We start from the raw sequence: 13,901 nt of genomic DNA, 5'->3' as shown, positions 1-13,901 counted from the left end.
TTCATCCATGGGGTTTCATTATTGGCTAGTTTGTTTTGTTTTTTAGAGGAACATTTTTCTCCTGAACTCTACTGATTGCCATTTCAAATATTTCCCACTGCTGTTCTATCTCTTTGGTTGTCAAAAAAAAAAATCCAGTTTTCCGGCCCTAATTTCATTCTCATCCCCATAGAAGTAGCTTTTTTCCAATCCATTACTTTGGTCTTTGTCTTACTTATGTCTTTCTTAATCATTATTATGTTATGATCGCTATTGCCTAGAAGGATTTCCAGAAGGCTTTTGACAAGGTGCCACATCAAAGGCTACTACTCAAAATAAGAGCTCATGGTGTAGGGGGTAACATATTAGCATGGATAAAGGATTGGTTAGCTAACAGGAAACAGAGAGTAGGCATAAATGGATCATTTTCAGGTTGGCAAGATGTAACGAGTGGAGTGCCACGGGGATCAGTGCTTGGTCCTCAACTATTTACAATCTATATCAATGACTTGGATGAAGGGACTGAATGTACTGTTGCTAAATTTGCTGATGACACAAAGGCAGGTAGGAAAGTAAGTTGTGAAGAGGACATAAGGAGTCTGCAAAGGGATATAGAAAGGTTAAGTGAGTGGGCAAAAACTTGGCAGATGGAGAATAATGTGGGAAAATGTGAACTTGTCCACTTTGGCAGCAGGAATAGAAAAGCAGTATATTATTTAAATGGAGAGAGACTGCAGAACTCTGAGGTACAGAGGGATCTGGGTGTCCCAGTACATGAATCACAAAAAGTTAGTACGCAGGTACAGCAAGTGATTAGGAAGGCAAATGGAAAGTTGTCATTTATTGCAAGGGGAATGGAATATAAAAGTAGAGATATTTTGCTACAGTTGTACAGGGCATTGGTGAGACCATATCTAGAATACTGTGTGCAGTTTTGGTCTCCTTATTTAAGAAAGGACATAATTGCTTTAGAGGCGGTTCAGAGAAGGTTCACTCGACTGATTCCTGGGATGAGGGGGTTATCTTATGAGGAAAGGTTGGACAAGTTGGGCCTGTATACACTGGAGTTTAGAAGAATGAGAGGTGATCTTATTGAAACATGTAAGATCCTGAGGGGACTAGAAGGGGGAGATGCTGAGAGGATGTTTCCCCTTGTGGGAGACTAGAACTTGGGGTCACAGTTTAAAAATAAGGGGTCTCCCATTTAAGACGGAGATGAGGAGAAATTTATTCTCTCAGAGGGTGGTGAGTCTGTGGAACTCCCTTCCCCAGAGAGCGGTGGAGGCAGGGTCACTGAATATTTTTAAGGCTGAGTTAGATAGATTCCTGATTAACAAGGGGGTCAAAGGTTATAGTAGGTAGACGGGAAAGTAGGGTTAAGGTCACAATCAGATCAGCCATGATCTTATCAAATGGCAGAGCAGGCTCGAGGGGCCGAATGGCCTACTCCTGCTCTTAATTTGTATGATCGTATGTTCGTAAGTTCCCCAACGCTTACTTCTCTTATCTGCTCTGGTTCATTTCCCATTACTGGATCCAGCAGTGACTCCTCTCTTGTTGGGCTTCTCACACACTGGGTAAGAAAGGAGTCCCGTACACTGTAAAAACTCCATTTCCCTTCCCCCTTTCCCTACCTCCTCTTGTGAGTTTATTTGGGGGTAGTGGAAATCTCCCATGATTATTATTCTGTCTTTTACTCATTTCATAGATTTGCCTACACATTTCTTCCCCCACTTCCCTTCCACTATTAGGTGGTCTGTAGAATATCCCTATTAATATGATTGAAAATGCTGCGGTACAGAGGGATCTGGGTGTCCTCGTACATGAAACACAAAAAGTCAACATACAGGTGCAGCAGGTAATCTGGAAGGCAAAAGGAATATTGTCCTTTATTTCTAGGGGGATGGAGTATAAAAGCAGGGAAGTCATGCTCCAACTGTACAGTTCTGGTGCCCTTATTTAAGGAAGGATATACTTGCATTGGAGGCAGTTCAGAGAAGGTTCACCAGGTTGATTCCAGGTATGGAAGGGTTGTCTTATGAGGAAAGATTGAACAGGTTGGGTCTATACTCATTGGAGTTTAGAAGAATGAGAGGAGATCTTATTGAAACATACAAGATTCTGAGGGGACTCGATAGGGTAGATGCTGAGAGGATGTTACCCCTCATGGGGGAATCTAAAACTAGGGGGCATAGTCTCAGAATAAGGGGTCGCCCGTTTAAGACGGAAATGAGGAGGAATTTCTTCTCCCAGAGGGTCGTGAATCTTTGGAATTCTTTACCCCAAAAAGCTGTGGAGGCTGAGTCAATGAATACATTCAAGGCCGAGTTAGACAAATTTTTGATCAGCGAGGGAGTCAAAGGATATGGGGAAAGGGCGGGAAAGTGGAGTTGAGGTAAAAATCAGATCAGCCATGATCTCATTAAATGGCGGAGCAGGCTCGAGGGGCCGAATGGCCTACTCCTGCTCCTATCTCTTAGGGTCTTATCCCTTCTTATCCTTTGTCTCAATCCATATGGATTCTGTTTCTATCCGTCCTTTTTCTCTGTTGCCACTATGTTCTCTCCATTTAGTACAGCTACCCCACCCCCTCCTTCCCTGTCCTTTCTAAATACATTATATCCTGCAATATTTAACTGCCAGTCCTGTTCCTTGTGTAACCAGGTTTCAGTTACCCCGACCACATCTGGCACCTTGCTGCAAATTTTTGCCTCCAGTTCCCCCGTTTTGTTTCGGATGCTGTGCACCTTGCTGTACAGGCAATTTAATTTGTTTTTAATAATTCTTCCCCTCCCTTTGTTTTTAACAGTCATTTTGTGCTCATGTTCTATAACTGTGTTTGTTCCCTGGCCGTGTTACCCTTGTTCCTTACCTTGGTCTGACCTTGATTCTATTCTTCTATTTCTTTTATCTTTAGACTTACGTTATTTTTACCAGATCCCTCCCTCCGTCTTACTCGTTTAAAGTCGTATCGACAGTCCTGTTTATCCTTTCCGCCACGACACTGCTCCCATCCACCGCGGTTCAGGTGGAGCCCGTCCAACGGGACAGATCCTTCCAGTCCCAGTACTGGCCTCACGGCAATTATCGTCACAATGTCATGTGTGATGTGTGAGGGACGGGGGGGAGGGAGTGTGAGGGACGGGGAGGAGGGAGTGTGAGGGACGGGGAGGAGGGAGTGTGAGGGACGGGGAGGAGGGAGTGTGAGGGACGGGGAGGAGGGAGTTTGAGGGATAGGGAGGAGGGAGTTTGAGGGACGGGGAGTGTGAGGGACGGGGAGGAGGGAGTTTGAGGGATAGGGAGGAGGGAGTTTGAGGGACGGGGAGTGTGAGGGACGGGGAGGAGGGAGTGTGAGGGACGGGGAGGAGGGAGTGTGAGGGACGGGGAGGAGGGAGTGTGAGGGACGGGGAGGAGGGAGTGTGAGGGACGGGGAGGGAGTGTGAGGGACGGGGAGGAGGGAGTGTGAGGGACGGGGGGGAGGGAGTGTGAGGGACGGGGAGGAGGGAGTTTGAGGGACGGGGAGGAGGGAGTTTGAGGGACGGGGAGGAGGGAGTTTGAGGGACGGGGAGGAGAGAGTGTGAGGGACGGGGAGGAGGGAGTGTGAGGGACGGGGGGGAGGGAGTGTGAGGGACGGGGAGGAGGGAGTGTGAGGGACGGGGAGGAGGGAGTGTGAGGGACGGGGAGGAGGGAGTGTGAGGGACGGGGAGGAGGGAGTGTGAGGGACGGGGAGGAGGGAGTTTGAGGGACGGGGAGGAGGGAGTTTGAGGGACGGGGAGGAGGGAGTTTGAGGGACGGGGAGGAGGGAGTTTGAGGGACGGGGAGGAGGGAGTTTGAGGGACGGGGAGGAGGGAGTTTGAGGGACGGGGAGGAGGGAGTTTGAGGGACGGGGGATTTGGAGCTTCGAGGGAACAAGACAGAAAATCTCCGAGAATTAGAAGCTTTTGATAAAATGTAAATAAGAACGAGTGCCAACGCTGACTGGAGGCGGGAGGTGAGGATCACAGTCGCAGGTTCTGTTTAAATGTTTCTGACAATATTTGTCGGTTAAATTCTTATGACTTGGGAAGTTTTATTAAATCCAATTCCCAGTCGGGGACATTCAGCCTCCGATCTTCGGGTCAGTATTCTCCAAGGCGGCCCTCGAGACACACGACAACGCAAAATCGTCGAGCAGAAATTGATAGCCAAGTTCCACACCCATGAGGACGGCCTCAACCGGGATCTTGGGCTCATGTCACGCTACACGTAACCCCACCAGCGGGAAAAAAAAGTTATCTGTTTTTAATACAACTGGAAATTCTCTCTCTCTCTGCCTTTCGGGTCTCTTTCTCTCTGTCTGTTCAATTTGACACATTGTGTATTCAGCATACTGGGACCTGCTGTTTTCCATGGCTAACCTGTCTGAACACCAACACCTTTGATGGGTGTGATGGTGTCCCAGCCTAATATAAGATATGCGATTTGAGAACCTCTCATTCACTACTCATCTGACGAAGGAGATAATCTCTGAAAGCTTGTGATTTTAAAATAAAATTGTTGGACTATAACCTGGTGTTGTAAGATTCCTTACATTTGTCCACCCCAGTCCATCACCGGCATCTCCACATCTTTTAAATAGAACATCTTTGAGCCAGAAGTAACCGCACTGTCTGAGAGGCTTTGACCATTCAGTTATTTCCCCGATGAGTGAATTATTTACTTGTGTAAATGATAGATTACCTGTTAGAAGGAGTAACAGAATACCCAAGTACAGGCTGCCACAGAGAAATACACACACCAACTAGTCCCTGAGCTCAGCCTAAACGTGTCCTGGGAATAGCTGACAAACCGTCTATTACACTCTGTCAGTCAGTCATAGTGTGGAGACTTACCAGCAACTCAGAACAGCCTTCATAGCCAGGAAACAATTACGGTTTGGAAACAGAGACTTGCATTTAATTAGCACCTTTTCACACCTCTAATGAACATTTCCACTCACTGTTTAAGGTGCCCATGTACACAAATCACTAAAATCTAGTGCACAGATAGAAAAAGTTGGCCTTTATCTCAAGGGGGCTGGAATACACAGGGGTGGAAGTGATGCGTCAGTTGTTCAGAGCTCTGGTCAGACCCCATCTGGAGACGGGGTTCAGTTCTGGGCACCGCACCTCAGGAAGGATATATTGGCCTTGGAGGGGGGGCAGCGCAGATTCACTAGAATGAGACCGGGGCTAAAATTATGAAGACAGGTTACATAGACTAGGCTTGTATTCCCTTGAGTTTAGAAGGTTGAAGTGCGATCTAATTTAGGTATTTAAAATGGTAAGGGACATCTTAATTAATTTTAACTTTAAATTGTCCCCTTCTCCCAGGTTAACAGTCAACATAAAATGACAAGAGCAGCACTGGACAATGTCTTAGATGAGCTCACACATTAAGAGTGGATGGTATGTGTCAGGCACATGTAAATTCACCATTAATATCAAAACTGAGATTCATTTAGTGACAGCCCACACAGACACCTCGACACACACTGACAGAGCGCAAACTGCAGGTGGCCACCTATAATTCCTGTAAATTTTACTCAGTGCTCATGTTTTTCCTGTAAATCATGTTTCCAGTTTTGAAATATTGGATTTCATTCTGTGTGTATATGTAGGTCTGTTTGATGATTCCGATGACGGCTTCCACCTGTGACTCTCTCACAAGTTGACGAACCTTTCTGCATTTCCACCATTTGTTTTTATTCACTCATCAGTGATTGGTTCAGTGTGACTTTTCACTAACTGACATATTCCGGTTAGAGTAGAACACACTTTAAATAATTTACTTCAAATTATCTGACCCTGTTCTCATCTTGGCCCAGCAGCAGTGTGTGTGTGGAGGCTGGCCGAGCTCACTGAGCTGTTACTTCACTGCGTTATGTGGCTTGCCTCCCCCAATACCCAGGACTGTCTCAGTTAGTCCTCCAGAAATAGTGAACCTGGTTTCTCTCTCTCAGGGCTGCTCACAATCTTTGATCTGACTCAGTGGTACTATAATTATAAAGATAAATTTAAATTGCCAGTACAGAATGGGACTGTAGTGAGTTGTGTGATATGTGTCAGTCTGATAGGAAATCTGTGCCAGTGGGAGGTCCATACAGGTTTACAATCAATTGGGGAAATTTATATAATTTGCACAAATTGCCAAGGGACCGAAACCCTGCTGTACTGGCACTCAGAGAATGTAGTCACACTCTTAGTACCAGTTTGGAGGGAGGGAGGGGGAGGTTTGTTTCCCCATCTGTTTCTGTCTTTCCCCAGCAGAGGCGTAAACAACATATCCCCACAGTACAACCTTTGCCCCCCCCCCTCCAGACAGTGTTTAACTAACACAAGTGGACCAGGTCTAACATTAAACACGACTACCTGGGGCTCCCAGTCACCTTGACTGTGCTCTTCGCATGAGACGTGAAGTTAATGCTGGGCCCTTTAAAAACAGTGGTCTAACAGGCAGATAAATATTACAGCCTGCTAACAATATTAAAAAAGGAAAAGGCCCCAGCCTCTTTAAATAACAGACCGAGGCACCAGTTATGTTGGAATTGTACTGAGCACCAAATGATCCGACTGATTTCAACAGCCTTTAGTTTAACTGTGGGGCTTCTTAGACTCTTGGACTAAATTGCAATTTGTGAATTTATCGCCTCCCGTCCATCTGAACAAAGGAGAAGATAAAACTAAAGAATCACTGCCTGGTTTAGTAATATATCACAACACAAAACATTTTGAAAATATTCCATCTTTATTTAATTTGATAATTCCTTATGTTAAAATCCTGATGGGTAAATTCATTTTATAAACAGTAACGTAACCTTACACTACACAAGAACATGATTTAAAAATACCAAAGATCCTATCAATAGGCGCAATTAAAGTGAATCGCCAGGTTTATGAGATCGTTCCTGAGACACCTCCTCCGCTTTTGGAGTGGGAAGCAGTGTGAAGGACTGCAAAGCGCACAGTGCCCATTAGCATCACTTGACATTTGGATGCAGTGGGCAGCATCAGCCCTCCCACTGAGTTTAATAAGTTGGTGGTTTTTGAGCAGGCTATGGTGGATATTCTCAAACTGTTTGCTGAAGGACTCAAAAATCTGATTTTTAATGTCGTTTATCCCACTCTTTCCCTTCTGGCTCTGACTGATGTGGGCTATTGTACAAAGGAATGTACAGAGCTGGACAACACCATGAGCAATCTGTTCAGTCCCAAAGTTCAGAAATCCCACCCCCACACCATTCTCTGGCCATCTGTCCTGTCCAGGGGGAAATGAATATCAGCTGAGACTGGGATTCGATCTCAGACTCTCTGATCCACGATGGCTTTAGGGCATGAGAGCCCTCCATGCGGCCAGGATCAGACAGTACAGACAGGATCAAAGTGAAGAGAATCCTATAGCACAATAATAGACCAGGCTCTACCTGCTGGCGATGAGGCAGCTCTATTAGGTATTCTACTGATAGGGCAAAATACTCGCTGGAAGTGACTTCATCCAGCTACTGGACTGAGAGTTCTTGCACCTCCCAACACTAACAGACTGAGCTGTGTAACAATGCTGCTAACCTCCTTCTAGCACTATAATGCCCTTGGTAAGTACAATGGCGTGGCCTTTTAACTAGTTTTAAAAAAGAATTAACTGACGCAAAACTAGCTGGACTGCGGATGGCGTGAGGGCAGGACCTGACTCAGTGTAAAGGTATGTTGGTTAGTTAGAGCACAGTAGTTCACACGTATGGCCCAACATCTTCAGAGCAGAAGCCTCTAGGGACTTTGCTTGTTCTCCCTGGGCTTTCTGACCAAACTCAATCTCACTCTGCCTCTCCAAACGGCAGGGACAGTAGTGATGAGAGCTGTATCTCATTTGTAACATGACCTAGAATCCAGTTTTTTAAATAACATGCAGCAAACTATGCATCAGCGTTGCATTCTCGCTGTTTCAGCGGGTGTGACAAACCCAGATGGGAACTCCGTCGTGATTCAGCTGATGAGAAGCAACGGTCATTGCTTGGAACCATTATTTCCATAGATGAAATACCTTAATAGAATCGGTTCACTTCACATATCAGTAAAATATTAAAAAAGGCATGTGAATTGATCCAAATGAAAGGAATTCTCATTGTGCTACATTACATAAAGCGATCAAAGCACATCAATACATCAAAAACAAAGTATATCAAATAAAAAAGGTCTTTGTTTGGAAATGATAACTTCACTGTCTCAATCTAGTGTAAAATCTAATGAAGCAGGAAATATAAAAATGTTTCACATTTACATTCACAGTAGAAATGTATTTATTTAGGGTGTTTACTCAGTAACAGCTGGCAATTTCAGACAGCACAATGAATCCGTTTTCCTGTTTTCACAGAACAGGTCCTCCCGTGGGTTCACTGCTCAGATAGGGCTCAGTTGGCACTTAATCTGCAGTCTTAATTACTGCCCTTATAATGGAACCTGTCCTAAATCTCAGCAAAGTGTTGGACTATACTCGAGCAAGCCTGCCTGTTCTCTCCCCCCTCCGCCCAGTGCTCCTCCCACCCCTCCATCAGATTAACCCCGTACTGACCCTCCTCCTACCCCTCCATCAGATTAACCCCGTACTGACCCTCCTCCCACCCCTCCATCAGATTAACCCCGTACTGCCCCTCCTCCTACCTCTCCATCAGATTAACCCCGTACTGCCCCTCCTCCTACCCCTCCATCAGATTAACCCCGTACTGCCCCTCCTCCTACCCCTCCATCAGATTAACCCAGTACTGCCCCACCTCCTACCTCTCCATCAGATTAACCCCGTACTGCCCCTCCTCCTACCCCTCCATCAGATTAACCCAGTACTGCCCCACCTCCTACCCCTCCATCAGATTAACCCCGTACTGCCCCACCTCCTACCCCTCCATCAGATTAACCCCGTACTGCCCCTCCTCCTACCCCTCCATCAGATTAACCCAGTACTGCCCCTCCTCTCACCCCTCCATCAGATTAACCCCGTACTGCCCCTCCTCCTACCCCTCCATCAGATTAACCCAGTACTGCCCCTCCTCCCACCCCTCCATCAGATTAACCCCGTACTGGGCCCTCCTGTTACCCCTCCATCAGATTAGCCCCGTACTGGGCCCTCCTGTTACCCCTCCATCAGATTAGCCCTGTACTGGGCCCTCCTGTTACCCCTCCATCAGATTAACCCTGTACTGGGCCCTCCTGTTACCCCTCCATCAGATTAGCCCTGTACTGGGCCCTCCTGTTACCCCTCCATCAGATTAACCCCGTACTGGGCCCTCCTGTTACCCCTCCATCAGATTAACCCCGTACTGGGCCCTCCTGTTACCCCTCCATCAGATTAACCCCGTACTGGGCCCTCCTGTTACCCCTCCATCAGATTAACCCCGTACTGGGCCCTCCTGTTACCCCTCCATTAGACTACTGGACCGAGCTTCGAAAAAGGTACATATCAGAACTGCACAATAAGGAATTTCATGATGTTTTGGAGAGCACGACACTGTGTGCAGAAAGGCTCCAAATGGCAACATAGGTAAAAGAGGGCGAGCTTGAAGGTGAAAAATCCTTCACTATCAGATTAATAAAACAAACATGGCAGGCACACAGCAAGGCCATCTGCCTCTGAAAGAGTAAAGACAAGTTAAAGTTTGACACTGAGGCCCTTTGAAAGAACTCTCCCCCGAAACATTAACTTGGGACTTTTCCCTTTCCAGATGCTGACTGATTTGCTGTGCATCGCCAGAATTTTGCTTTTTTTTGATTCGGCTCCTTGTTACAAAGCTGCATTGATCAGTTTGCTACGGGTGAAGAAGCTAACAAAAAGGGGAAGGGTTAACGGGATGGGGCTGTGATATATATCCCATGTGGGTGTGAACCGTAAAATGAAACTGTGGCACTTTAAACAAAGACTGTCACAGTCTGATTTTGCTTGCGGCCTGTATACACATCAATGAACTGTATATATACCAGTGGCCTGTATACACATCAATGAACTGTATATATACCAGTGGCCTGTATACACATCAATGAACTGTATATATACCAGCAACCTGTATACACATTAATGAATTGTATGTTTCTAGCGAGCGGTATACACATCAGCAAGACAACTTTACATTTCAGGTCAGACAGGATATGTTACTGTATTCTGCTTTGCTGTGTCCATCAGGTCTGTATAAAAATATGAGCTGTATTTTGAGGAACAGCCTGTTTACTGTACGACCATGAGCTGGGCTATAACTGAAACAAACTACAGCGCAGGCTCAAGCAATGTGCTTTCAACATTTGCAAGGACATCAAAAACTACATATGTGAATAGGTTAGCTGGCTGCACAGGTGCTCAGTATATTGCACTGTCTTTGTGCCCGCAATGTGCCCAAGGGGAGGTTAATGGTTTCAGGATTCTCCAGGACTCCCTTCCAGCAATATTACTGGTTGAATCCAATTGTCCCACTAAAGCATCCAGTAAAATTTGCCAAGTACAGAAATACCATGGGAGTAACTGGGGTTCCTGGGGGAGCAGCAGGACACAGGCCGTGTAATGGCAGTGCTGAAATTAGGCCCATGATCAGATGGGCAGTTGTGTAAGGGTCGGAAGGGTGGATAAGGAAAGAGCAGAAATTAAATCAGAAATTATCCAAGTGCAAGTGATAGGAGATCAGAGTAAAAACCTGCCAGATTACCTGAGACCAGGTTGTTAAACTGTGCTGAGGCCCTTCCTAGTGTCATACTGAATTTCATGTTAACAAAAGGAATACTTGGATTCATGTGCAAGCTGAGGGCATTGTGCCAGCCCACGCGTGTACCACACTGGTCGTGCTGCACAGTGACAGTTGGCCAGCCCACACGCGTGTGCCACACTGGTCATGCTGCACAGTGACAGTTGGCCAGCCCACAAGCCCACACGCGTGTACCACACTGGTCGTGCTGCACAGTGACAGTTGGCCAGCTCACACGCGTGTGCCACACTGGTTGTGCTGCACAGTGACAGTTGGCCAGCCCACACGCGTGTGCCACACTGGTTGTGCTGCACAGTGACAGTTGGCCAGCCCACACGCGTGTACCACACTGGTCGTGCTGCACAGTGACAGTTGGCCAGCTCACACGCGTGTGCCACACTGGTTGTGCTGCACAGTGACAGTTGGCCAGCCCACACGCGTGTGCCACACTGGTTGTGCTGCAAAGAGACATTGTTCAATTGCAGTTGCTGTCTGTGCACAGGTTAGAGTTTGACTCCTGCAATGGCTGCTTTATAATATCGTCGCAGTTATGCAGGGCCGGGTTTAACTGGGGACACTTTCTGCATTTCTGATTTGCAGGTATGTAAATGGAAAATAAAAGTGCTTTGTCAGTACGTCCTGAGAGCTAAGATTCCTTTCTTCCCTGCAACATACAGGCGTGCCATCTAAAATCTTATCGATAGCATATTACAGCAAAACTGTGTAAAAATTATAATGCTGAATATTGTAAAAGGAACACAAAAATTAAAATTATCCCACTACTCAGAGCATTTCCTAAGGAGGGAGTGAAAAAAATGAGATTCTAGCGATAGTTGTTGAAGCCGGGACAGATACTTGTATCAGGAATTCTGAACTACACCTTTACATGAATTCCCTGCATAAAACATTATCTAAAGTAGTTAAAGAAAGAGGTAATGAGAGCCCCTGCTCAGCTGCACGCACTCATTGCACGGGGCTCTCCTCATAGCACTTTGGCTAAAGCAATATGGGAACGTGATGCAACTTAACAAGATACAAGCAGCAGGCAGCTCCTCTGTGAGGCTACTATTTTGTTAAAAAAACTATAATAACGGGTCTGTACCAATGTTACTGTCCTTATACAAAATAAAAACATTGTCGAAAGGAAGGTGGAAGCTATTTACAGAATTAAAGAGGATGCAATAGGAAATGCAATCATTGTTTGAGGTTTGATATTTTCCATGCATGCATCCCCCTTTAAATGGTAGGATGCCCCTCCACTGCAAGTGTGCAGTCTGCACAATCCAATTGTGGAATGCCGGTCGGTGTCAGTTTTTCGTTCTTCCCCTTCAACATGGACGGAATTAAATGACACTCCCTCTTGCAACCAGCAATCCAATGAAAGGCAAGTGAATCTGAGACTATCCTTCACCCAAATGCAGGACATGAGTTTGAGTGACAGGTAGCCCTGGGACTAGCTCTTACCAAACTGAGGTACAATGACTTCTGAACATCAGAAAGCCCTGAAATTCAAACTTGTAATCAACTGTTTGGAAGCCAAGAAATTGAGTTAATGGGCTCATGAAAAAAATATTCTTTGTAAAGGTGGCAGTTACACAGCAACTGGAGCAGCAGAAAGAAGGCAAACCTAAAGATTGTCCGACTCTTGTCAATATCAGACTTCCACTAACTTGCAGAAAGAACAAGAGCCATCCTGTTACAGGGACTCGGGTGACAAATGCAGATCTTGATCGAGTACCTGAGGTATCGTGAAGTGCACTGCTCACAATTTTAACTGTGGGATGGATCACCTCACTGTCATTCAGCACCCAACACAGGAGCTTCCTACACAAGACGACATCTCCATCTAGTGCCCATAACTTAGCAGAGAGTCACAGAATATTGAAAAATAACTGTTCAAATTGGTTACGTTCATTGTTCTTTTAGAAGATGTTTTGTGTAACGTTCAGCAACAATCAGCTCTGTACCTTGGCCTGTACCTGGATAACATCTTACTGTCTGGTACAGTCACTCCGTGTTCATCATTGTTGCTCAAACATTACTCATTGAGTTCATTACTGCTACAACGTAATGCCTCCAAGTGCTCGACGAATTAAATGTCTTTTACCTGAGCCCAGGTGTACAGATTTCAGACTAGTGCACACTAAGGCACTGAAACACAGCGTTAAGTATGAAAGCTAAGCATGAGTCTAAAAATATTTTTGTTGTTTTTTGATCCCTGGTTGAATGTGATTTCTGCTGCTCATTTTCTGTAATAACGGTGCTCCCCTCTCGCTATATGCGAGGAGAACTCGTATCTGTCCTGGCTGCGATACCCGCACACGTTACATTCAAATGGATCACGAAAACCATGGCAGCCCATGTGTATCGTAAACATCACGTAATCCAGGTAGAGCACCCGGCAGTGGTCACATTTGAAGACCCTGACCTGTTCGCCCTCGTTAGTGATCACCTTAAACATATCGCGACCCGATCCCGCTGTTGCTTTGATGATGTCAAACGGTTTCGGGCTCTCTTTCGCTGTAGGGAGGCCGTTTCTTATTCGGGATGCAATCATGTGATGCTGCAGATAGGCCTGGTTGTGTCGTTCTTCGTGGTTACTCTCTGTGTCCGTGGAATCCTGGCAACTGTTGCTGGGGGACGTTCCTCTTTCAGAGGACTTTGTTTTCAAATGGGAGCTGCTGTTCTCTGTGACTGCTTCTCGTGTATGGCCGTTCGGGGCGTCAGAGCGCGTGAGTGACAGCGGGTAAAGGCTGCTGATGACGGACACCATCTCTGCAGTGGGAGCAGGGGCTGTCTGGACCAGGGGTCGCAATGACTCTGCCCCTAGGTAGGAAATGGCATTGTTGATGGCCTGGTCCATGAATCGGGTCTGCATTATTTCACCCTCCTTGTCATAAGATGGGGTTGAGGTGTACCGCAGGTCAGGGTAGCCAAGACACAACTGCTTCTCACCTGTGTGCAAGATAAACAAAGCAGATTTTAGGGCTCAGGAGGGGTATGTCACAACTCAAATTCCACATCAGGCTGTAAGATAGAGATCAGCTGAACAGGTCCAGGGGTGTAATTCCAAAACCAGATCGACTAGGAAAATCAGTGTTATCGGCAACATTGAGTGTAATTTGTTGTAACACGTGCTGGTTCACCTCAGTGAATTAGGTGCCTCTGGTCTAGATTAATATGAAGTGGA

General features: G+C 46.2%; 1 protein-coding gene across 1 annotated transcript in view; it reads right to left on the bottom strand.

Annotated features, from left to right (window-relative positions):
* Positions 1-9,055: 9,055 nt before the first annotated feature.
* LOC137300216 (zinc finger protein Aiolos-like) overlaps positions 9,056-13,901 on the bottom strand; it is a 122,485-nt gene continuing 117,639 nt past the window's right edge. The window contains exon 8 of the mRNA XM_067969312.1: positions 9,056-13,666. Within this exon, the coding sequence (XP_067825413.1) occupies positions 12,954-13,666 (713 nt within the window). The 3' untranslated portion in view covers positions 9,056-12,953. The remainder of the gene's footprint in view (positions 13,667-13,901) is intronic.

Source organism: Heptranchias perlo, chromosome 30 (assembly GCF_035084215.1).
Source record: "Heptranchias perlo isolate sHepPer1 chromosome 30, sHepPer1.hap1, whole genome shotgun sequence".
Classification (NCBI taxonomy): domain Eukaryota; kingdom Metazoa; phylum Chordata; class Chondrichthyes; order Hexanchiformes; family Hexanchidae; genus Heptranchias; species Heptranchias perlo.
Note: the sequence above shows the minus strand (reverse complement) of the source record. Positions and strands in the feature narration are given on the sequence as shown.